We start from the raw sequence: 25138 nt of genomic DNA, 5'->3' as shown, positions 1-25138 counted from the left end.
TCCCGGATCTAACCTAGCAAGGCAGGTCTACCTAGGCTGGGTGGGAGCAGCGGCTTGCCCTGGGAAAGTGGGTCAGGCGCGGAAGCGAGCAGCTCAGCCGCCCCCCGGCTCCCGCCGCCGCTCGCTATCTGGGGCAGCAGGTCGCGCGCAGAGCCGCCGTGCCGGGCCCCTGGAGTGGCGCTTGCGCACTGCGGGCCCCCGGCCCTCCCCGCAAGGGGAAGCCGCTGCAAAGGGGCGCGCGGGCGGCAGGAGGGTTCCGTGGGGCGGGAGCCGCCAGGGGAGGCCGTCTCCGAACAGCTCCCCCCGGGGCGGGGGCGGGGAGCCGAGCCGAGCCGAGCCAAGCCACGCCACCCGGCTCCAGGCAGCAGTACTGAGCCACCGCGCGCAGGCAGCTCTCCTCCTCTTCCTCCCCCCTCTGGCCATGCAGCGCAGCGCTGGCTCGCTTCTTTCCACCGGCCCCGCGGCTCTCGCCGCCCCTTCTTCACGCCCGTCGCGCTGGCGAAGGAGAAGCAGCCGGTCAACACGTTACTAGCTGGGGGACTCCCGGGGCTGCTGCTGCTCCCCTCTGAACTTGCAACGGGCGGGAGGAGCCGCTTGGCCGCTGCTAATTTCATGATCTGATTTCACCTTGCGGTGTTACCCGCCGATCAGATGCGGTCGCTAATTCCAGCAAGAGTTTTGCAAAGCTCTTAAGCACCCTTGGGCTGGATGCAGCAACCTGTTTACTCCGAGGCGCTGGAGAAGAGGAAGGAGTGTTTGCAATGATCTGGCAGGGGGGAGGGAGCTTGTATGTTCGCAGAGACCTTTCCGTGCAGTAGAGGCAAACCGCCGGGATAAAGCCAACATCAAGAGGATGTGATTAGGCAGCTCAAGACCCGCTGCAAGTGTTACCCCAGAAAGGGCGGCGCGCTGGATGGGGGGCGGCGGGTTCCTCTAGCGTTTGCACTTGCTAAGATCATTCGGAGACGTTGATGCAACTTCTCAAGGTTTGTCCCGCCAGGCTGGGGCGGGGGGGGGGGGGGGGGAGGGACAAGATCCCGCCTCGGCGTGCAGTTTATTTGCCCTTCGTTTGTTGTCTGATCTCTCTCTCTCTCCTTTCGGTACATTTTCTGCGGAAATGAATCGAACTTGAAACGTGCAAAGGCTCAGCAGTGTCCTTTATTAATACTCATCCTCCTTCCCCCCCCCGCCCCCCGCTTTCCCCCGTGCAGCTGGAGCCGGTGTGCGAGTGTTTGTCAGCAGCAGGGACATGGGTCTAACTCCTAACACCACCAGCGTGGGCAGCAGCTGCTTATAAAGGGGGAACCACCGAGTGCGACCACCTCACCGCCATGCAGCCCCACCGCGCACCCTTCGCATTCGCCTTGGTCCTGCAGCTGCTCGGAGCTTTGACCCCCTTCGCCCAAGTGGCCGGCCCCCGGGCGCCCTTGGCCCCAGCCGCTCTGGAGGGGAGAGCGGATCGCGAGAGAGAAGGTGCTCCGCATGCAACCCGGCGCCAGGCAGCCCCTGGGCTGCTCCAGCAAGTGCTGCCCTCACCCAAAGAGGAGAGCCGCCGGACCGTCCGCGGATTCAGTTTAGGAAACGGTGCCAGAGGGTCGTGGCAGAAAGCGCTTGCCAGCAGATCCAAAGCAACAGCACCACATGCAGCGGCGGAAGAGGCTGCACCGATGCACGGCGCTAGGGACTTTGCTGCTGACGCTGCCCTTCGCTTGGGCGTGAGGAACAGTAGCAGTAGATTTCCTGCCCTGGAGCCTAGGGGGCAGCCTGAGACCCCTGGGCAGGACCCTGGCGAGGGGAGGGTGACTACGGACCGATCGGTAGCTATGGGGATGGGAGGATACTCTACTCTCCAGTGGCTTGGCGTGCACGGGGAGGAAGGTAGCAGCCATGCTTCAAGCCACAGCCCCAAGAGGCTTGCCAGGAGCAGGAGAGGAGCCAGCGAGCTGCAGGGCAGGGGCAAGGGAGGAGGGGGAGGGAAACCCAGGAGCCTTAAGAATAGCAACCTGGCAAAGCCTTTCAACAGCTCCTTGGGCAGCCCGGCACCTCCAGCCAGGGGTGATGGAGAGGAGGAGGATGCCCCTCAGCCGCTGCCTTTGAATGGCTCCTCCCGCGGTGGGCTAGAGAGGGGCGCAGGAGCCCGCAGCAATGGGACAAGCCGCCGGGCCCGGCTGAAGAACCCTTTCTACCCGCTGACCGAGGAGTCGTACGGCGCCTATGCGGTCATGTGCCTGTCCGTGGTGATATTCGGCATCGGGATCATGGGCAACATGGCAGTGATGTGCATCGTGTGCCACAACTACTACATGAGGAGTATCTCCAACTCCCTGCTGGCCAACCTGGCCTTCTGGGACTTCCTCATCATCTTCTTCTGCCTGCCCCTGGTGATCTTTCAGGAGCTCACCAAAAAGTGGCTGCTGGCAGACTTCTCCTGCAAAATCGTTCCATACATCGAGGTAATTACAGTTGTTCATAATAATAATAGCTTACATTTATACAGTGCCTTTCCTCCCAAAGGATCTTACAAACTTACACTCTCTGGTAAACTTTAGACATAGGGATTCTTATCCCATCCACAGCAACCATGCCTGCAGAAAGAGGAGGCCTCTGGTAGCAAAGTGGGAAGAAATGTATAGTTTATGCGTCCATATTTTTTTCCATAACTAGGACTTGCTGTTTATTACTAAGAGAGTATGTTGACAGCTACTGAATAGAGTCATTGTCCACCGGGTGTGTAGAGGCAGTAAGCCCTGTTCGGAACAGTCAGATCACTTGATCTTCTGTATGTCACATCAAAAAGACGATTTTCTTTTCCAATCATTTTTTAAAAATTATATTAAATGTGGAGGTTGTGCACGTTGATTACAGCCAGAATCAGTTTATTTTACCACCAAAAGTGCTTGCAATGAAGACTTCCCTCCCATTCCCTAAACTTCTTTTAAAGAATGGAAAATTAATTTATCTACCCCACCCACAATTACACAAGAAACTGAGGAATATATTGGCAGATTTTCAGAGCTGCTAATACTCGGGTATTTCTCACATAGTCATACAATCTGATAAAAGATATTGCTCTCACTCAAGCTGATTCTGCTACACTTCTTTTGCCTCTTGTGACCCTGCAGGGGAAGTATCTTTAAAAACTGTCTAAGTCTTTCTTCTTGTTAAGCTGATCCTGCGGTGAGAGAGGTGCCTTTATAGTCAAAGAACTGTGAATGTGAGATGTGCACTAATAACTTATTCTTCTATTTCCAAATCCCACAATTATTTGGTTTTTCTTAAAAAATGACTCAGGTTCCATTTAATTCCTAACCTCTTGGCAACTGTTCAGACACTCTGCCAACCAAGCTTTCAGCCAGCTGGCTAGAATCCTGCTACTGTTCAGGTTCTCCACTTTATTTACTGGAAGCAGAAAACTGAAGCTTGTTGGTAGTGTGTAGCCCATAATTCTGGCTAGCTGTGCTATGTGCCTTTGACACTATTTGTATAACATTATTTCTTTACTGAAAGGTATGGGATAGTGAGCAAAAAACAACTGTTGATCAGCTAGTCCTTAAAAGGTTTATTAGGCACACAGGAAACTATTTTTTCATTCATAATTATAGTGTCAATTTCCACATCACATAGGTGAATTGAATAAAATATAAGTAAATGGTGATATATTTTAGGGATTAGAATCAGACATGTAGCCATTAAAATAGCTGTCATCACTTCTTTATATTAGGCACAGTGTGTTACTGGGTGGTGTGCTACAGTTCGATGCATCTAATTTAAGTCAGTGGAGTCCAGTGGTCAACAGTTTCCACGCTACATTAACTTAAAATAAAATATTAAAAAGCCTAATTTATGAAGTAGAAAAATCAAACACATTTGGTTATTAATAACCAAATTTATTTTGTTGAGAATGGATGGTTAGTAGTGAATATAATGATGGTCATAAAATTGAATTTTTTGATTTTAAAAGTCCCATTTGCCAGTAATTAATACACTAAATGCATAAGCAGCATCCGTTTCAATGAAATTAATATCTATTATATTTAAAATATCCCAAGACTTTCCTATAGTGTTATTTTGCACTTCCTTATTTTCCTGTGCTGCATTTTTATACAAAATAGGAAATATCTTTTGTTATCATTGTAATGCTGATTCCTGTTACATGTCAGTGATTTGAAGTGGCTTTTATGTCCTGTATTATCTGACAATTACACAGTATAGCCACATCATTCTTGAAAATGTAATTGCTAACGTTATCAAAAGTTTGGGCTTGCAAAAGATCTGAATACTTCATAAAGTAGAGAAAGATTACAAGAAACTGTCTGTTTTGATGTAGATGCTACTGATTTAAGAAGGTAAGAGATAAATATAATTTTCCAGAAATCCGTAATCATCAACTAGTTTTATACACATTTAAACAATTAACTATACAGCTTTTTAAGAGTGGCAGTTTTTGAAGTTAGCTTAGTTGTATAGATATAAGGTGTGATTTTTGAAAAGTGTCTCAGTGACTTAGGACAGTGGTTCTCAAATTTTTGTACTGGTGTCCCCTTTCACACAATAAGCTCTGAGTGTGACCCCCCCCTCCATAAATTAAAAACACTTTTTATATATTTAACACCATTATAAATGCTGGAGGCAAAGCGCGGTTTGGGGTGGAGGCTGACAGCCCATGACCTCCATGTAATAACCTTGTGACCCCCTGGGGGGTCCCAACCCTCAGTTTGAGAACCCCTGACTTAGGATGTGTGGTCCTATGTCACATAGGTGCTTTTGTACCCACCTGTACTTTCAAAGGTGCATAGAACTAGTTGCTCAGTTGAGAATGTCTGATTATCCAGAGCAAGTTATGTAACTGTAAGGTGACTCAAGGTTGCTTTGTACTGTATTTAAAAGTCTTAACTAACGCAATGAACTATATATATGAATAGTCTTAGTTTAGCAATTTATGCCTAATTGCTATCTATTAGTGCTGCTTAATGGATGTTAATTGTGCGGAAAATTTTTAACAAGAAGATACAAGCAATTATAAAATTGTTTACACTTCTGTGAAAATTTTTTTTTAAAGATTTTTTTTTTCTGTCTGAGCTTCCAGCGTTATGTCTGAAAGATTGGACCTCTTAATAGCATCTAATTTAAAGTGCACTTTCCCCATTTAATAAAGATCTGTTGCAGCAAACCATAAGCATGCATTTCTGCACCATAAATCTGCCACATTTGGGTCATCTCTAGCTGTCTTTTCAACTACATAACTGAAAATAATGAAAAGAGTATTGAACACCTTGTGGAGAAATAAACTTAACTGATTAATAAAGGCTCCAATGCCCCTTACACATGTCTAATGAGAGGGGAGAGAGCCCCTGGGGATCGTAGCTTGGGAGGGTGCAGAAGCTAGGAGTGCCATCAACTCTGCCACTTTTTAACCCTGTGTTTGGCATCTCTGAAAATCTTGCCACTTTTTATTTACATTTCTAAGTATAGATTTAAGAGCCTAACTTTTGGCACCCAGGTTTGAAAATGTTGGCTTGAGTAATATACGTTGTTTTCCCATCCACTTTCCTTGATATTACTCTCTAAAAGGGGTTTTAGGAGCAGCACTCAGGTCAGAGCCAGGTGGTATGGGGGTTCAAGAAGCACTGTAAAATTGGCCTTGGCAGATCCTCCCCCTCTGGGCACTGAGACCCTCAGCCTCATCTGGTTTGGGTGAACTTCGCCTCTATAAGGGAAGAATTAGAAGAAAACTCAGGAATGCTAAAAGTTGGTGTATCCATTCCCCTTTGTGCAATGGAGCATCATTATGCACTCCATGGTTTGTTTTTTGATTTGATTTGTTTTTCATATCCTAGTTAGGCTTTAATAGAAGTATGGTAACCAGCAATATTAATGATACTAACAGTTTTCTTCTTCAAACATTAACAAACATTACTTAAATAGAACCCACAAGCCTGCTGTGAAGTGGGATTTTTATAGTTTGGAAATTGGAAGCAGACAAGTTAAGTAACTTTTGTAAGGTAACAGCAGGGTTGTGTCATCCATGATTAGAAAATGCCCCCAACTTCCAGACTTTAATTGGAATCTCCCTCTAGTTGTGTGTGTCTGTCGTGCTTTTAGAGGTTAGAATAGAAATATGGCTGGTTTGGTTAAAGTAGGTTGAAAACAGATATAACATGCTTTAGTATCAACTGAAAAAAGTTACCTATTGAGGGATTTAATTGCTCAGGGATTGGGAAAGGGGTGTAGAGCATATCACCCTTCAGGTGCTGATTTGAATCCAGCTCAGGTTGGTAGTGAATAAAAGTCAATGTCTTTTGATGCCTTGTTCATTGATCTGTATGCAATGTGTTAGTGGCATCAGTCCAGTTTCTGGTGGGCAACTTCCAACTCACTAACGCCACCACACAATTATCATTCTTAGTGGCAAGTGTAAGGATTGATTTGGCCTAGAAAACTGACTGCTCTCTCTCTACCCCAGAGTTGGTCCCTTCATGCAAATTTGAGGCACATTTATGGGAAAGTTGGCCATTCTGTGCCTGTTCCAAGACTGTTAATACAGCCTCGTTTGATACATTCAGCATTAATAAAACAAATACATTAAATATTTTGAGCTTTCCAAGGCAAGGACTTGTACAGGGTATAGCATCTTCTGAATTTAACAAATAATAATTTTAAAAGAAGTTTTTAATAAATTGCTACGCTTTTATTTTATAGCTGCATGATGACATCAGACACTCGCACTGCTGTATTTGGTGTTCTGTCAGTGTTTCTTTCCTCTACAAACCTCTGTCTTCAGCGGGTTTATAAATTGTCCATAAAAATTTGCTTTTTGCATTAACTTTGTATGCAGTATTTCAGCATAGAAATGAATTTGTGTCTGACTGGGTTCAAAATTGGATCAGCAATATTTGTCATACAACTGTGGAAAGAAAAAGACAGCTCTATCACAGGCACCACTGAATGTTGTCTTGGCATTGGGCTGTCCTCTCTCACAGTTACTGAGTGATTGTGTGACAGGGTGTTCCTGTTAAGTATGAAGGGGCAGGTTTAACAATAGTGTCATGGTGGTAGTGCTAAGAATCAGGACATGAACTCCTCATCCAGAATGGTGAAGAGTTTGAGCCTCACTTAAGAAAACTGCTGTTTCCTAAAAGTGTAAGTTTTGTTTACCTATGTTTATTGGTAGATTTCAAAGAAGAAAGGGAACTAAACATTGAATCTATTACAAATGAACAAAAATAATGATTGTTTGTTTATTTTAAAGAAACAACAATAAAAACCAGTTGATCTGAAAGAGCATCAAGTTCCTCACTGTTCTTGACAAAGCGTTGGTGCACTAATTAGGAGTCCCAGGGTCATGACATTAGGGTTAACTGCCCCTCCAGCAGAATTCAAGAACAGCCACCTGAAATAAGCACAGTATACTAGCAGCACCTGGACATATGAAAGGGTAGCAAATACAGAGCAGTGTGCCAAGCAGCATCTTGATAAATGCTCTGTGCTACTACCACAGAGAAGCAGCCACATTATAGACATTTGCGGAACGTGTCCATGATACCAACGTTCATGGTTACCACAGGGCTTTTCTGATCCTGAACTTGATACGCCTCTTCCTCCAACATACAAATGCTGATTACTAATAGCAGATGAGTATTGTGTTTCTAGTCCACTCTAGGCATGGGAATATTTCATTTTGGACCAGAGTAATGTGCTACATACAGTGATGCTACTTTGCCTATCTTAAAACATAGAACAGTGAGCAAGGTAAGTATCATTTTATCATAGGAAGAATAAGGATTTATATTTTACTTCTGTATTTTTGTTGTTTCATTGTAGCTGCTATAATTTTTTTCCCTTCATTCAACACAAACATTGACTAATAAAAAGATACTCTAAATACTGCAAAATATTAAGTTATAAGGAAGTACAAGAACATGCAGTATTGCAGATAATGAGCTGATTGTATTTATTTACTGTAGGCAAAAATGACAAGGATTTAGGAGCCACCACAGGATGTTGAATTAAAAATAAGAATGCAGAGTCGGTGTGCATATAGAGCTGTCAAAATAAGAGAATAGACTCTCAAGTCTCAGAAAAAAACATTTACAGTTTCTTTATGGATATAACAGGAGTGAGCAGGTAGGGACTAATGGGGTCTCATTCTGGGTTCAGAATCGGTGCATCCAGTGGCTCTCAATATTTTCTATAGAATGACCCCATGTTACAACAGAAAATGTTTCCAGATCCCTTTCCCATTTAGCCATAAATAGGGCCCTACCAAATTCATTGTGCATTTTGGGCAATTTCACAGTCATAGGATTTTAAAAATCATAAATTTCATGATTTCAGATATTTAAATCTGAAATTTCCGGGCCTTGTAACTGTAGGGGTCCTTACGCAAAATGGGGCAGTGGGGAGGGCACAAGATTATTGTATGGGGGTCGTGGTATTGCCACCATTACTTCTGTGCTGCTGCTGGCGGTGGCGCTGCCTTCAGAGCTGGGCGGCCAGAGAGCGGCAGTTGCTGGCTGGGAGCCTCCCTACAATAACCATGCAAACGCCGCCCCCCCAACCCTCTTTTGGGTTGGGACCCCCAGTTTGAGAAATGCTCGTTTCCCCTATGAAATCTGTATTGTGTAGGGTAAAAGTACACAACAGACAAGATTTCACGGTGGACACCAGATTTCACGGTCTGAGACACATTTTTCACGGCCAGGAATTTGGTGGAGTCCTAGCCATAAAGAAAGGTTATGCCCCCCCAGGTCGGGATGTCATGACCTAAGCTACATTTTTGTTTTGTTCAACAATTCTTCCTTAATCCTATCTCTGCCAGTCTTATTTCTGTTGCCTTTCCCCACTCATTTAATTTGTAAAAAGAAAAGGAGTACTTGTGGCACCTTAGAGACTAACCAATTTATTTGAGCATAAGCTTTCGTGAGCTACACTTGATGAAAGTGAGCTGTAGCTCACGAAAGCTTATGCTCAAATAAATTGGTTAGTCTCTAAGGTGCCACAAGTACTCCTTTTCTTTTTGCGAATACAGACTAACACGGCTGTTACTCTGAAACCTGTCATTTAATTTGTGTCTCTCCCTTGATCAGCTGGAGGATCCACATCTAAAGTTCTGGAGGTGAGGACTGAATGCTGTGGGAGAGTGGCCAGAATTAGAAGTAGGACCGACTGATGAAAGCTTTAGAACATTCAGTTAACTGCTGAAGTACATGAACAGGGACTGGTAAACTAGGACAATAGGGTAGGAGAAGAGAACTGATGCAATAAGATGGCTTACTCCTCCAGTGAATGTTTTCATGAATTTAGTGTCACTGTTTAATGACTCAAAGATTGACTGATGGCTAAGAAGTTAATGATCCAAAGGCTATGCCAACTCTGAAGGACTGCCCTGGTGCCCAATAAAATCCTGTTTTAATGTACATCTTAAGTGTGTGTGCAATATCTTGTAAATATTTTTAAAGGAACAACATGAAAATTTTTCAATGAGATATTTTTAATGGCAAAGTATTTTCTGGGCATGTTTTTGTTGGTGAGAAGGAGGGGAAATCTTTCATTTTCTCCTCTTCTGTAATTAAGGTTTTACTGAACAAGACAGTTGGGGGAGTTTATTTTCCTCTTAGCAGATCAGATTTGTTTTCATGTAATTGGAAATGTGGAATTTTCAGTTCTGATCTAATAAGAGAAACATGACCCTCGTCTGCTGGTGTCTTCATGAACATGTAAGAATTGAAGGAAAAGTTCTGCGATGTAAGAGACCCACATGGAGCTAAATCAGAAAATTAAGTGAGGAAAGTTTGGCTAACTTAAAAGTGTAAGTTAATCATATAAAATCAAAGGCATAGTGGGCCTGATTCACCACTGTGGTGCTCAAGTTTTAAACTTCTATAACTCAGTGGAATCAGATTTTTAGAGTAAAGATTGAAATACTGGGCCAGATTCTCAGCTGAAGTAAATCACTGTAGCTCCATCAAAGCCAATGGAGCAACACAGATTTACACCATTTGAGGATCTGGCCCTCTGACCATACCCACCGTGTTGTACTTCTTGATTGGAGATCTGTTTACAGTGAGTTATTGGAGTTCTGCAGTTATCTAGGCATAATGCCATGGGTTAAAGATAGAGCAAGGTGGATTTGATTTAAATCAAATTGATTTAAATCACAAGTCAGGAAAACTCTATTTAATCATGGATTTCTACATAAAAGTGCATTCTTGTTGGTTGTTATAACCTTAATACATCTTCTTCACAACTCAGAGATAGATGTAGGTTTCTTTTTTAGAAGGTACACACTATACATTTTTAAACAGTGATTTATTTTGAAAACTTTTCAGATTAGTTTTACAGCTGTATCAGAAAATGAATGATTGTTTGGTTATTTCATTTACCAAAGGTAATTGAAGCAGATATTTATGAGGTCATTGGGAGGTGAACTATCTCCAGTTCAACATGTTAATCATTTATATTTGGAGGATTTTCTTGTTATGCTGTATTAGGAGGAGAAAATCACCAGACAGACATTTTAAATTGTTTTATTTAACTAAAACAACAACATTATGTATTCTGGATTTTTTTTCTTCAACAGCAAATATATAATACTTTAACAAAAACAAGCATATGAATTTTTGAATTTAGTTAAACATTCACGTTTTTTAAAATCAGGTTTGTTTTTGTTAAAATTGTTTTTCACTAAAGTAGTTAAATGAAATATTTTCCAAAAAAACCCCAACAAAAATTAAATCAACAATGTCAGCCAGGCAACATGAGACACTTAAAATATTGGCTTCTGCAGCTAACTCAGTCGTCTTCACCTCCATTGTCCTGTTTGTTCATAATCTCGAAAAGAAAAACAAGCTTTCCTGTTTTTTCAGGTCCCAAACAATTTCTCTATTTGGAATGAATTAGTCCAAATGAAGAAAATATTCTTTCTACAGCGGTAGAAGAAGCTACTGTTAAAAGTGAGATTATCACTTCAACAGTCTCTGAATCCAAGTGCTTAGTGTGACTTTTTTTAAAACATCATCAGCAAACATATACTTGAATGGTTCACTCTTAGCTCTGAAGTTCATTATAGGTGGAATTATGGAGGGATGATTGCTGGATGTCCATGTCCTAGCCAACTCGTCTTCTTCAGCAGTTAAGGTTTGACCCTGGTACCAAGTATTAAGAATATTTGCAAGAAAATTAGCTGGAGATAGTGTTTGTCCCATTCATTTTTTTAATGCTTGTAATTTAACTCTGTCATTGCATATTTCTCTTTTTAAGATCTCACTCAATTCCTTCCACATTTCAACAGCGTCAGCAATAAAACAGCTATTTCCCTTTATTTTCTTCAAAGCTACAGAAATAGGCTTCAGGGTACTCAGCATGTGTTCAACATTTCTTCTAAGCCCAATGTTGAGAACTTTGGCTGTGACTGTGCCATTTATTTTTGCACGATTTTATTCACAAACTGTCATCAGATTAGGCCAGTTCTTGATATAGTGCTCAAAACAGTCCACTACTGAGTTCCACTGCACGTCTTGTGGGAGAGTTAGCTTGGTTCCGCCCACTTTTTTCAGAGCAGCTGTTGCAAAGTGGTTGTTACGGAAGTATTTCGCAATGTCAACAACATTAGCCTTTATTTCTGGAATACTGAAGTCTTTGGCTAGGAGGTGCATCAAATGAGCTCTGCAACCATTTGTTATTAGCTTGGGCCTCTCTTAACTCTCTTCTAAATTTCTTCTCATCTTGGACACATTTGCAGCATTGTCTGTGACCAAGCTGCATACTAGATATTTGAATTTTTTTTTTCAGTTTGTTACAGCTTTTTCTGCTACTTCTTGTAAGTATTCTGGTGTGTGTGCATTTCCTGATGTATCAGTTGTTTCTGTAAGGAGGACATTCCCTTCTTCTGTTGTCACACAAGCACATACAACAGGATCATTGTGGACATTGCTCCACCCATCAAGACTCAGGTTAACAATTTTAGCCTCTAGACCTTTTGCATACTGCTCAATTTCTCTTTCATACACTTTATCCAGCAATTTGCCTGCAACATCTGCTCTGTTGGGTGGACTGTACCCTGGTCTTAATGACTGAACCATGTTAATGAAGTGTGGGTTCTCAATCATATGGAAAGGAGAGTTTGTTGCATAAACAAACCAGGCAATTTTTTCATCAATTACCTCTTTTGGTTCTTATCACAAATGTATCTATGGTTGTTTCTGGATGATGGATATTTTTTTCTTTTTGCTACAGGTGATATACTGTGGCTATGTGACATACATGATGTGACTGAAACACTATAATTGGCAGATAACTCTGAAACTATAGAAAATGATGGTGATCTTGAAGGTGGATAGTCTTCAGAATCCTGTATGTTGAGGATGGATTCTCCTAAACAAAATAAGTCCATGCAGTTATTTAATTATTATTACCATACTGCTCATTTAGTATTACACATTGCATTCACTGACACTCAGTACTACTTTAAAGGTGAAATTGTAAACGGAAGATCTGCCTATTTCAACTATTTATTTTTTATCACGGCTGCATCTAAAATGGTAGTACTATAGAGTAACAACTATATTTTTTTTTGCTCAAACATGAGAATTCAAGACTAGTCCAGAAGGAAGATAGGCAGTCCTTAAGTAAGAAGTATGAAATAAAAAAGTTTACCAACTTGAAGGTCCTGCATGTGTAGACATGTTCTTTTCATCATCTTCAACACAGCTTCCTCCTGAGAATGAACACTTCTCATGAGGTTATTTCATTCAGGCAACCAGGCCTTGTATTTCTTTGTTGCACTGTTTGCATTTTGCACGTATTCCTGTCTTACCCACAGCTAGAAGAATGTCATTAAAATATTCCCAAACTGGATCTCTTTTTAAGGCCTGCTGCCATTATAGGTTTTCCCTTCTAGTGAGAGAATGGTATGGTAGATCTCAAATTAATGAAGGATACACTCAGAAAGACCTCAATACTTCTGGAATATGCTGCTCAAACAGTTTTAGTTCTGTTTCTAGTGCCTGTCCCTCCCTTCTCACATTTATCTCCAGGCTTCTTCTCCTTGTCCAGATCTATTCTGACCCCAACAATCTTCTGTTCATTGAACTTTTTGAAACTTTGCACTTTCAGAGAGAGGTAAGGGATTGACTCTGTGTACACAAATTTAGAGAGGGACAATAGGGTTGAGGTCTGTTCTCAGCGCTATATATTATTTATTTATTTAAAAACATTTTTGCTGTTAACAAGCATGTTATCTCTGGAGACACAAATCCACAGTTTGAGAACTGCAAAACTAAGCATCTTTGATGGTATCTTCTAGACTGAGCACTGAGTCCCATTGGGTAGATAAAAAGATTAACCTAAATAATCTATACAGAAGCCCCTGGAACCCCATAAGATTGGGTCCCTAATCCATGAACTATTGGAACGCATGTACAAATCTTTTCTTAAACATTATATGAATATAAGCAAAAAGAACGAGGAGTATTTGTGGCACCTTAAAAACTAACAAATTTATTTGGACATAAGCTTTTGTGGGCTAAAGCCCACTTCATCAGATGCATGCAGTGGAAAATACAGTAGGAAGATATATACAGAGAACATGAAAAATTGGGGTTGCCATACCAACTCTAACGAGACTAATCAATTAAGGTGGGCTATTATCAGCAGGAAAAAAAAACTTTTGTAGTGATAATCAGGATGGCCTATTTCCAACAGTTGACAAGAAGGTGTGAGTAACAGCAGGGGAAAAATTAGCATGGGGAGATAGTTTTTACTTTGTGTAATGACCCATCCACTCCCAGTCTTTATTCAAGCCTAATTTAATGGTGTCCAGTTTGCAAATTAATTCCAGTTCTGCAGTTTCTCGTTGGAGTCTGTTTTTGAGGTTTCTTTGTTGGAGTATTGCGACTTTTAGGTCTGTAACTGAGTGACCAGGGAGGTTGAAGTGTTCTCTGACTGGTTTTTGAATGTTATAATTCCTGACGTCTGATTTGTGTCCATTTATTCTTTTGCGTAGAGCCTATTGTCTCATACTATAGAATTAGAATTTATAATCCCTATTCCATGATGAGATATCTTTGAGCTATAATGTATCTTAATTAAAACTATCTTTAGATAGGTTATTTTCCTGAAAAATCCGATTTAAATAAAAATCCATTTTTAATTTTTTTTTTTTAAAATCACTGATTTTTATCTACCCTGAGAGAGAACTTCGCTCATAGCAGTGTTTCTCAGCCCGTGGGCCACTTGTGGCCCAATCAGCACACAGCTGCAGCCCATGTGACATCCTCAGGGCCATACAGGTAGTATATATATTGTGTGGATGTGGCCCTCAATGCTGCCCTCAATGGTAAATAGGTTGAGAGCCACTGGCTTGTAGCTCATAGCTATCCATGTCCTTGCTTTTGTCAGTTTAACTCATTCGTAGCACTACTGTAACATATTTTTGAAGATTAACATGCAGTTTGTTAATATGGAGGCACACACTAAAGTAGATTGAATGCCCTGGGGACAAATCTCCCTTCCCCCCATCACACAGGCTGTGGTCAACACCCATTGATCTCAGTGGGTATTACTCATATCCTGCAGGGGAGACAATCAGACCCCAGAATTGTGACAGTGCCTTGAAGCAAGGCAGTTACAGTGAATCCCTATTCATATCTATTCTGGAGGAGCTGAAAAGGATTTAGATTAGAGTATTCCACTGTATAATGCTTTTTTACCATTTTTTCCATGCAATCATTAAACTCATTAATGTGTGCAAGATAGGAAACCACTGCATGAACCAGACACATGCTAGCATTATTTATCCTGTTTCATCAGTAAACTAACAGTTGCATTTTGAAAGATGACTTCTCCTGTTCCTAGTTGTTTCCTCTTGCCCTGTTTCACTGTCTTAAACCTCTTAAGTCGTCAATCAGTTAATATGACAGGAACCCCGTAGGTTATGTTTGTTCATGGTAGACATGCCTTCTTTCATTAGTCCAGTTCTAACTGCAGCATCTAACGGTTCAGCCATGGCAAAACATTATATGATATAGTGGGACTCTGAACCACTAAAAGGAGGTGCTTCTGTTACTCAATTAGAATAGACATTAAAAGAGAGGAAAAAAGTTTACTTAAAAAAGGGCAGCGTCTCTTTTCCTGTACTGATTTTTGCAGTTCCCTCACCATTTTAAGACTCAGGAGCATTCCCTTCTCTGCATACGGAGAGACTCTTGGCAAGAGGCTAAGAGCTGTATGTTGATCCATTTGGTATTCATGTTGGAAGAGAAGATGGTTAAAGATGTTGATGTCAAGAATACACAAGACATTTAAATGTTTCAGAGACACAAATCAGAAATTGTAAATTTGCCACTGTGACATCTCAGCCCTGATGTATGAAAATTCTTTTTATTAGCTCATTTAATCATTGCTACTTTTTAATGCTTATTAAAGATTTTCCTGTAACTCTAATTTCCCTTTAGTTATTTTTGTTTTTTTGCCAGTATTACCAAGCTTTTCTTTGAGCCTTATCAGACAGTTTAATTCTCAAAATTAATAGCTTCACCAATTAAAAATGTTTACAGTTCTGCTTTGTCGTCATTAATTATTCCTCCCAGTGCAGGTTAATTAATAAGAGATTGAATCTTACTCATTCCCTCTCTCAGGAAGCTGCCCAACTAAGCCAGTGCTAACAGGTTTAATCCCAAGGGTCTCATATTTTGCAGTGATATTGAATTTTAGCAATCAGATATGGCCATTAAATGGTCAAGCCCAACATGAATGATACATTATATAATTGTGTATAATTGCACTATCTATCTTTGCAGAACTTTTTATGGGATGTATATAAACAAGTATATTTCAAAATTATGATGGAAATCAGAATGCATTTTGAAATGCACCCTTATAGAATCTTAAGTACCTCACTGCACATTGAACTTCGGTAAGCAAAAATTACAGTCAGCTGCCCAATAGCTCCATAAATTTTACCAGTTAGTAACAGACATGGCTAATCTATTATCACAAGTAAGCATTCTTCTAAATGAACAGGAGAATCAGTTAACAATTCCTCTTAACATACCTTCACTGCTCTTTTGCACCAGCACATTTTGGGCACAGCAACAATCTATAAAACTAGGAGAGTCAGAGTTGCATCCGATGAAGTGAGCTGTAGCTCACGAAAGCTCATGCTCAAATAAATTGGTTAGTCTCTAAGGTGCCACAAGTCCTCCTTTTCTTTTTAGGAGAGTCAATGAGTTAGAGTGCACCACAACAAAATTGAAGGATGTAATCTTTCTCCGATTGAAGTAAACAGGAGTTTTGCTTTTGAATTTGAATTGAAGTTGAATTTATTGGAAGCAGGATTGGGCTAAAAATGTGTGTGATCTTCTCACAAATTTGTCTTTAGCAACTGAAATATAAACAATATAAAATGATAGGGAGTTAGCTTCTGAGACAGTACAAGATCACTACTTACACATGGAATGACAGATAGTGGAGCTAGACATGATGTGATGGGGCATCCTGTCCATTGCTCTGATAATTTAACATTTTTCCTTACAGTGTATTATTGAAAGCTTCTTCTAGTCCAGTTTTAAATTGCTTGAACAATGGGGCATCAACCACTCCTCTTGGCCTGTATCCTAGCATGCAATAGCCCCTGCTACTAGGACATGATATTCAGCCTAAATTTTCCTGTGAGCTAATTGTAGTATTCAAGATAAAAGGGTGAGATCCTGGCTCCACTTAAATCAATGAGAATTTTGCCATTGATTTCAGCAGGGTCAGGATTTAATTCTAAATCTCTTTGGGCCAGTTTTTCAAAGTTATTTACATACCAAAATATGTGGCTAAACATCTGTGGGGGGGAGGTTCTCAGGGGGGGGATTTAGACTGAGTGTTGAAGTGCCTAAATTTTATGTGCCCTGCTTCATAGGCACTGGCTCCAGGGCTGGAGCACCCACGGGAAAAAAATAGTGTGTGCTCAGCACCCACTGGCAGCCCAACTGATCAGCTCCTCCCCTTCCCTCCCAGTGCCTCCCACCTGCTGCGATCAGCAGAGGTGGGGCCTTTGGAGAAGGGGTGGAATGGGAGCAGGGCCTGGGCTGGAGCAGGGATTGAGCACCCCCAGGGAAAGTGGAAAGTCAGCGCCTCTGCCCTGCCACCAAGTGGAATTTACAACCCCAAGTTAGGCACCCAGGCTCCCCGTAAAGTGCATTGGGCATTTATAAAAGGGATTAATAGAAGCCAGCATGCTGAGGGGGGAGCTGCGTAAACTCTCCAGCAGGAAAGACTGAGAAGAAGGGTGTGTCCTAAGCTCCACCTCTCATAGAGAAAAAACAATGAGGAGGCTTTATGGCACCTTAGAGACTAACAAATTTATTTGGGCATAAGCTTTCATGGGCTAAAACCCACTTCATCAGATGCATAAACCTTTCATAGAGAGTTAGGTGCCTACATCTGGGGTTCAGGGAGGTGCCGCCACCTGCTGGAGAGTCACAGCCATGAACTTTCTCATAGGTACTTAAACCAGGTCAGTTATTTGTCAAGAAAACCGGAGGAGGAGATGGTGCCACTAGTACTCCCCTGCTCTTATCTCTAATAGCCCAGTGGTTAGAGCCTTCACCCAGGATGTGAGCAACCAAGGTTCCAGTCCCATCTCTGCCTGTTTTAACAAAGTACATGCTGCCCGTTCAAATAATTCAGTAGTCGTTGGAGCAGGGACATAGGTCTCCCACATCCCAGAGGGGCACCCTAATTACTAGGCCTGAGAGCCATTCTCCCTTTTTTTTCTTCTGGCCCAATGAATATTTAATTATTTATACAAAGTGGAATGGCTTCATCAGGAGAGACTGAGACACCCCCCGCTGTCCCCGACCTAAATATTCCATGGTTCAGTGAGTAGGGCAGCCTCCTGAGAGATCTGAGATGTGGATTCAGATCCCTGCTCTACCTCAGGCAGAGAGGGGAAGTGAACTGGAGTCTCCTGCGTGAGTGCCCGAATCACTGAGCTAAAGGTTGCGGAAAGGGGCACTGCAGCCTTCTTCTCTGGCAGTGGTGTTTGGTATGGGATCCAATCTGTCAGGTGGCCTGAGAAAGCTTTCCAGACAGAGCTCCACAGGCAGCACAAAGCCTATGCACCTGCAACAATTGGTGGTAGCTGCATGGACAGGTTGAGGATCCAAATTTTAGAATTAGGCGCCTAAAATGGCAGATAGGTGCCTGAATCCCTTTGTGGATCTGGCCCCTACGGACTTCAGGTGCCTACAATTTTAGATGGCAGCTGAGCCAGGGTTTTGTGAATGCTAGTGGCACCCAAAAGGGCAGTTGGGCACCTAAGTCAGCCATGTGAATCCCACCCCCATCAAGATTTGTCAGATGCGCCAAAGCAGATTAGGTGCCTAAATCGCATTGATTTCAAAGGAGTTAGGCCCCTCCCCTGCTTTTGAAAATCCCACTAGACATCTAGCTGCGTCTTTGGGCACCTAAATACCATTGAAAATCTGGCCCTTTTATTACGGCACTGTAAATACACGACAGAATGTCTTTAAAGGTAAACATAGGATAGTAAATTATATTATGGCTTTTGCATTTTAGTAGTCCAGGTATTTTTAAACAGTCATTTTATATGACTTGGAATGATGTGAATTGAAACCAACTCCACCTGATATATGAGGAAGGAGGATTTATAAATGGAAAATATGCAAATAGACATTTTACTAGTGAATTTTATTGTGACGGTGCTGTATACAAGCTGTATACAATGTTAACAGCTTGGGATCTAGCCTGTAGTCATTTCCTATATTTTAAAAATATATTTCAGACAGTGTCCGTATTAAAAATGTGTTCACTTTTCTCCCATACAGGTAGCTTCTCTTGGAGTCACTACGTTCACACTATGTGCCCTCTGTATAGACCGATTTCGTGCTGCCACTAATGTACAGATGTATTATGAGATGATTGAAAACTGTACTTCAACAACTGCCAAACTGGCCGTTATATGGGTTGGTGCTCTGTTGTTGGCACTTCCAGAGGTTGTTTTACGCCAGTTGACAAAGGAAGACTCTCCATTTAGTGGCAGCCCACCAGGGGAACGGTGCGTGGTAAAGATCTCTACTGAATTACCTGATACCATTTATGTATTAGCTCTCACATATGATGGTGCAAGACTCTGGTGGTATTTTGGCTGCTACTTTTGTTTGCCTACTCTTTTCACTATTACCTGTTCTCTGGTAACAGCAAGGAAAATCAGACGAGCAGAGAAGGCTTGCACACGAGGGAACAAGCGACAAATTCAGCTGGAAAGTCAGATGAACTGCACAGTGGTGGCTTTGACCATTTTGTATGGGTTTTGCATCATTCCCGAAAACATTTGCAACATTGTGACTGCATACATGTCCACAGGAGTCTCTCGGCAGACTATGGATCTCCTCCATCTCATTAGCCAGTTTCTTTTGTTCTTTAAGTCCTGTGTGACCCCAGTCCTCCTTTTCTGTCTTTGCAAACCGTTCAGTCGGGCCTTTATGGAATGTTGTTGTTGTTGCTGTGATGAATGCATACAGAAGTCTTCAACGGTAACAAGTGATGACAATGACAATGAGTACACCACAGAGCTTGAACTCTCCCCTTTCAGTACCATCCGTCGTGAAATGTCCACCTTTGCTTCGGTTGGGACTCACTGCTAATCGACTCTGTGGCTTTATTTGCAGTACCCCTGTTGTTTTTTTTAAACGTCATATTTTTCTTGTTGGAACAAAATGCAAGGAAAAAATGTTGCTTCTAAGAACTACCCTGTAAACCGATTTGCATATTAACACTTGTGCTTTGGAAAATAATTTCTGTTGAGTTATTAAAATGAGAGAGCCAACATGGAGTTTTAAATCATTGTATTTGGGATGGTGCTCGTATTCTATTGTTTGAGGTAGCGGGGCAACCATGTCGACCTACTTTATTTAATTCCTTGCTAATTTTTTTATAATCACTGTAAATTGATTACATAAACGTGATTTTTTGAAAGATGTTTAATGTAAAAGATGTGGTGGAAAGTATTTGAAGCTAGTTTTAATCCAATTTACTGTACAATATTGTGAGAATATTTGGAGTCTGGGAAATTTACAAGGTAGTATAATAATAAATGAGATTTTATTCTTTAATCTCATTGTCAATCTGTATTTTACCATTTAAATATTATTAATTTGCCTTAATAAGGATAAAAATCTTTGCTTTACCCAGAATAATTTAAGTTGACCATATTTAATTTACCATTCACGTACTTACCCTTGGAGGTAGTAGTTACCATGTTTAAAGAAGATGCTTACAATGGAATTAGCTTTACATGAGTGGTTTTTAAATGTGCATTATGAAGGTTCAATGTGCTACATTTAAGATTTCCTTTTAAAACTTGTAGTTATACAGTGCCTAAGTTACTTTGGTCTATTTGAGAAGTAAGATTTGCTTTCACCTTGATTTGTATTATGTGTGGCTTCATTTGCTGAGTTTCTTTTCACTTTTTTCTACACTAAGGACATGCCCTCAATCTGCAAGTGTAACTCCTAGTGGCATCCATGAGAGTCCCACCACAGAGCCAGGGTATTATTTTGCCATAGGGTTGGTGACAATAAACATGAGGGACTGGAAGATGTGGAGAGTGAATTCCTTTTTTTAAAACACAAATGCATTTTCAGACACACAGGGCCTGATCCAAAGCCCATTGAAGTCAATGGAAATATTCCTGTTGATTTCAGTGGGTGTCTGATCAGGCCCACATTCCCTAAGTATTCTGGGATATGCAGCATGAATGTTAGAAGTGGATACGCTGTAAACAAATCATGAGTATTAATTATGTATTTTTCACGGAGGCCACAATCCTCTACAGGCTCGCACTTCACAACCTGTTTTTTAAGAACCATGTTGTGTTTGTCTGATTGTTTCTTTCTGTCTACAGACCTGTTAAACTAGGAAATTGAATTTATTATTTAAACCATTGTTTTCTCAAGTGACAAAATGAGCATATTTTTGTCCTCTGAAATAAAGTGTGGGTATACCTAATATAGTCCACCTTCTACAGACTCTTTAAATGTCTTGGCAAAATTGATGTGACTTCTGAAAAGAAAAAGAGATTTTCCTTTATGTGGAGTATGCTAGATTTTATACCTTTACTTTGTATATTGGTGTGGGAAAAAATAATTCCTCATTACTTTCACTTAAACATACACCAAATTCAGCAGAAAAGGTACTTATTCTGTGTATGTGTCCACTCTGTTCCTTGTATCTGTTAAAATTGGACAACCATTATTGCATTAGGCCCTGATTAATCAAGCTATTTTAAGCATGTGAATAATCCCATTGACTATAGATAGGCACATGCTTAAATACTTGCTGAATCAGGACCCAAGTTCTCCCGCTGTTTTGTAGTGTGGTCAATCACATCTGTAGACAAGAGATCCTTTTGTAGACATTTCCTTTCCCAATTCCCTTTCTATACACTATATGGAAGCTAAAAGAAAAGGAGTACTTGTGGCACCTTAGAGACTAACCAATTTATTAGAGCATAAGCTTTCGTGAGCTACAGCATGCTCTAATAAATTGGTTAGTCGCTAAGGTGCCACAAGTACTCCTTTTCTTTTTGCGAATACAGACTAACACGGCTGTTACTCTGAAACCTGTCTATATGGAAGCTAGAGTGCTTGATTACATGAAATAAATTATGGACAGTATTAAGCAAACAAGATGAAAATAAATTTATTTAATGTGATGGTGGCAGCTGCTTGGTTACATGTCCCCATTCCCACATTTTGTTTGTGCTGTTTATTTCTCCTCTTGTGCTTCAAGAGTCAACATTTACACTGTACATTTGTTCTAAACTATCACTTTGCAGTCTGAATTTGTTTCTGTTTGCAACCCCTCTCCCATTTTGGTGAAGACTGTGGTTAAATGTACCCCTAAGAGGTATCTGAAAAAAGAGACTGGGAACAAGCGCACAGGATGCAGAGAGATGCTATGTATTTAAAGTTTAGTTGTTCAAAAAATCACTTGGAAACTTTTATCATTATATTTATATAATTTTGGGTGCAATACTGTGCAGTACAGCACAGAGCTGCAATTCCGCAGGAAGAGATGAGGGCACATTATGCCTCCATTTCTCCTCTAGCTTTACAGCCTACATTGGGAGTGTATAAACTGCACCGGGAAATACCATTTTCCCCCTAGATGTTCAAAGCTATATATCCCATATAGCCAATCCACTGAGCTATCCTTCCCCACTGACACATTTCCATACTATACATTAATTCTTCCAGAAATATTGTAAAATAAAAAAACATCAAAATACTGACAAGAGAAGACACATGAATGGGTAGTATTTGAAAATCAGTAGCAATTGCATGGCTAACATCCCACTTACCACTTTGAAAATGCACAGTGATACCTCTGGCTTCAGACAGAGGTGGGGAGGGATAGCTCAGTGGTTTGAGCATTGGCTTGCTAAACCCAGGGTTGGGAGTTCAATCCTTGAGGGGGCCATTTGGGATCTAGGGCAAAGATTGGGGATTGGTCCTGCTTTGAGCAGGGGTTTGGACTAGATGACTTTCTGAGGTCTCTCCCAACTGTGAGATTCTATGATTCATTGTGTAAGGTTTAATCTTTCTTTTTGTGCTGCTGAAAAGAACATTGTTTAAGCTTGTTTCCAGCTACTGTCTTGGTCCAAAATAGTTGTTGGACACTGGTGTGGCCCTTTTATTCTCATTTGCATTCTAAATTGATTAAACTTGTTCCACGTTAACAGGTTTTCATTGTTCAAGAGGCATAATATAGTGATTGTGACAGAAGTGTGGCTTGTTAGTGCATGTAGGTGTAAAATGGTAAATGAGTTCTTTGTTTGCTGAAAAGAATAGGTACTGTATTTTTTCCTATCCTAATGCCAGGATTGCCCTTCAGAAATAGCTTTCATTTTCTTAGGGTATTTTTTTCTTCGTCACTTTTTTTCACTCACCAATATTTCCTTGACTTTTTATCCTAAGAATTTCTAGAAGTATCCACGCCTGCATATTTTACATGTTAATTGAGCAAAAGAATGAGATAACTCGCAGGATTGCTCTGGGGACACAGAAACTTTCACATCATGGTCTTTATTCTCCATTCCACTAAACTGCCTTTACATCCCTATAACTCCATTGAAAACACAAAAAGCAATAGTACCTGCATGCCTGCTGAGGGGAGGAGGCACAATTTAAAGGTTCACCTTCCTCCCAACAGCTTGAGTCATGCCCTCCCTCTTACTCTCTGGCCCCACCCTGCAGCTCCCAGGTGCTAGCTCTCCATGGAGAGGCAGGGACAAACAGCTGGGAATGGCAGGGAGGGGCTGCTGCTTTAGCTCCCTGGGGAAAGGCAGCAGCAAAAGCAGCAGCTCTCCCTGAAGCTCCCAGCTGTTTGCTGCTGCCTCTCTCCACAGCCACAGCTCCCAGCTCCAGCGGGAGGGGGTCCAGTAGCACCATGTGACCGAGCAGGGCCTGTGTGTTGTCTCTGACTTCTGCCCAGTGGGGAGAGGCCTCCGCAGGGCCAAAGCCCGGAGACCCAGCAGGCACGCCCTGGCTCTTGAACTTCTGAAGATTGTCATATGCGGCTCAGAGGGTTAGTCAGTTTGGACACCCCTGTGATCGAGGTCTATAAAACCATGACTGGGTGTGGAGAAAGTGAGTAAAGAAGTGTTATTTATCCCTTTACATAACATACATTTCATAGGGGGTCACCCAATGAAATGAATAGTCAGCAGGTTTAAAACAAACAAAAGGAAGTGTTTCTTCACACAATGCAGTCAACACATAGAACTCCTTGCACGGGCACATTGTGAAGGCCAAACCTATAACTGGGGTAAAAAAAGAACCAGATAAGTTCATGGAGGAGAGGTCCTTCAATGGCTATTAGCCAAGATGGTCAGGGAGGCAATCCTATGCTCTGGGTGGGATCACTCGATAATTGCCATGTTAATTCCCTCAGAAGCACCTGGCATTGGCCTTTGTTGGAAGACAGGATATTGGGTTAGATGGACCATTGATTGGACCTAGTATGGACATTCGTATGTTCTTATCAGCCCATAGCCTAAATAAACAAGGTAGACAAATGATGTCTGCATCCCCTGTTTAGAGAAGGAGAACTGAGAAGCTAGGGCCCAGATCCACAAAGGTACTGAGGTGTTGCAATACTTAACCCGTAGGCTTCCTGATGCCTAGTGGAATTTTCTGCCCTGAGTTAAATGCTTAAACTCTCCATACAGTGCTCTGCTCAGAAGCCAACCAGCTGGGAGGCACCTAGTCAGGGGTGAAATGTTGAGGAAAGGCATGGATGGGGCTTAGGCCCAGATCCTCAAAGATATTTAGGCTCCTCCCATTAATCTCAGAGGATTGTTGCTGTGGGGCCAGAGATTAGCAACTTCTTCCCATTTGGACCCTCAGCCAGGAACCCTCTCTTGGGGTTAGGCACTGAAGCTAGGTCAGACTTTTCTCATGAAAAAACAAGAGAGAAAGAAAGAGACCATCTCTCCCCAGTACAAGTTGCTTGGTGCTCAGGCCAGTCACCTGGGCTGTGGGAGACCCAGGTTCAAGTTCTTGCCTGAATTAAAGTAGGGATTTGAAACCCAGGTCTCCCACATCCGAGGTGAGTCCCACAACCACCACACACCAAATTAGGCCCAGCTGATGAGAGACAAAAAAATCCATTCCTGTCTAGTTTGAGAATCCCAGTTTGGCTTGCACTGGGGCTTTAAGCAGCTTGTTGGCTGTAAGGCGGCATCAAGACTTAGGTGGCTTTGCAAATGCCTAACAGTGGAAACGCAGGCACCTGTGCTCTTAGACAGCAACTGAGTGATGCTTTTGAGAATGTCAGTGGCACCCAAATGTTGGACTTAGGCACCTCAGTGGTTTTGTGACTATGGATCCAATGACCTGTTTAAGGTCATAAAGGAAATCTATAGAAGAGCTGGAGATTGAACCCAAAGGTCCTGAGGTCCTGTTCTATGTTTTATCCACAACACCATCCTCCTTCTTTTTAGCAGGGCGTTAAACAACTAGCATGATGGTATTTTTCTATAGATTGCAGACATGTTGTTTAAAAGAAAAGTGGTAACCAGTGGTTGTCTACAATAATGTCTCCTTTTTCTTTCCTCCAGCGGTGC

General features: G+C 41.7%; 1 protein-coding gene across 1 annotated transcript; it reads left to right on the top strand.

Annotated features, from left to right (window-relative positions):
• Positions 1–227: 227 nt before the first annotated feature.
• GPR37 (G protein-coupled receptor 37) lies at positions 228–20104 on the top strand. Its single transcript, XM_073328240.1, has 3 exons — positions 228–986; positions 1212–2453; positions 18837–20104. Exons 2-3 carry the CDS (start codon positions 1332–1334, stop codon positions 19653–19655), a joined length of 1941 nt encoding a protein of 646 aa, XP_073184341.1. The 5' UTR covers positions 228–986; positions 1212–1331; the 3' UTR covers positions 19656–20104.
• Positions 20105–25138: the final 5034 nt, after the last annotated feature.

This window comes from Lepidochelys kempii, chromosome 1 (genome assembly GCF_965140285.1).
Source record: "Lepidochelys kempii isolate rLepKem1 chromosome 1, rLepKem1.hap1, whole genome shotgun sequence".
Classification (NCBI taxonomy): Eukaryota; Metazoa; Chordata; order Testudines; family Cheloniidae; genus Lepidochelys; species Lepidochelys kempii.
This window is presented reverse-complemented; position numbering and strand designations above follow the sequence as displayed.

Excerpts from the sequence above, each read along its gene's own strand:
- GPR37 (XM_073328240.1), top strand. The coding sequence starts at position 1,332 with ATGCAGCCCCACCGCGCACCCTTCGCATTCGCCTTGGTCCTGCAGCTG. Across the intron at positions 2,454-18,836 it reads AAATCGTTCCATACATCGAG|GTAGCTTCTCTTGGAGTCAC; the intron begins GTAATTACAGTT and ends TCTCCCATACAG.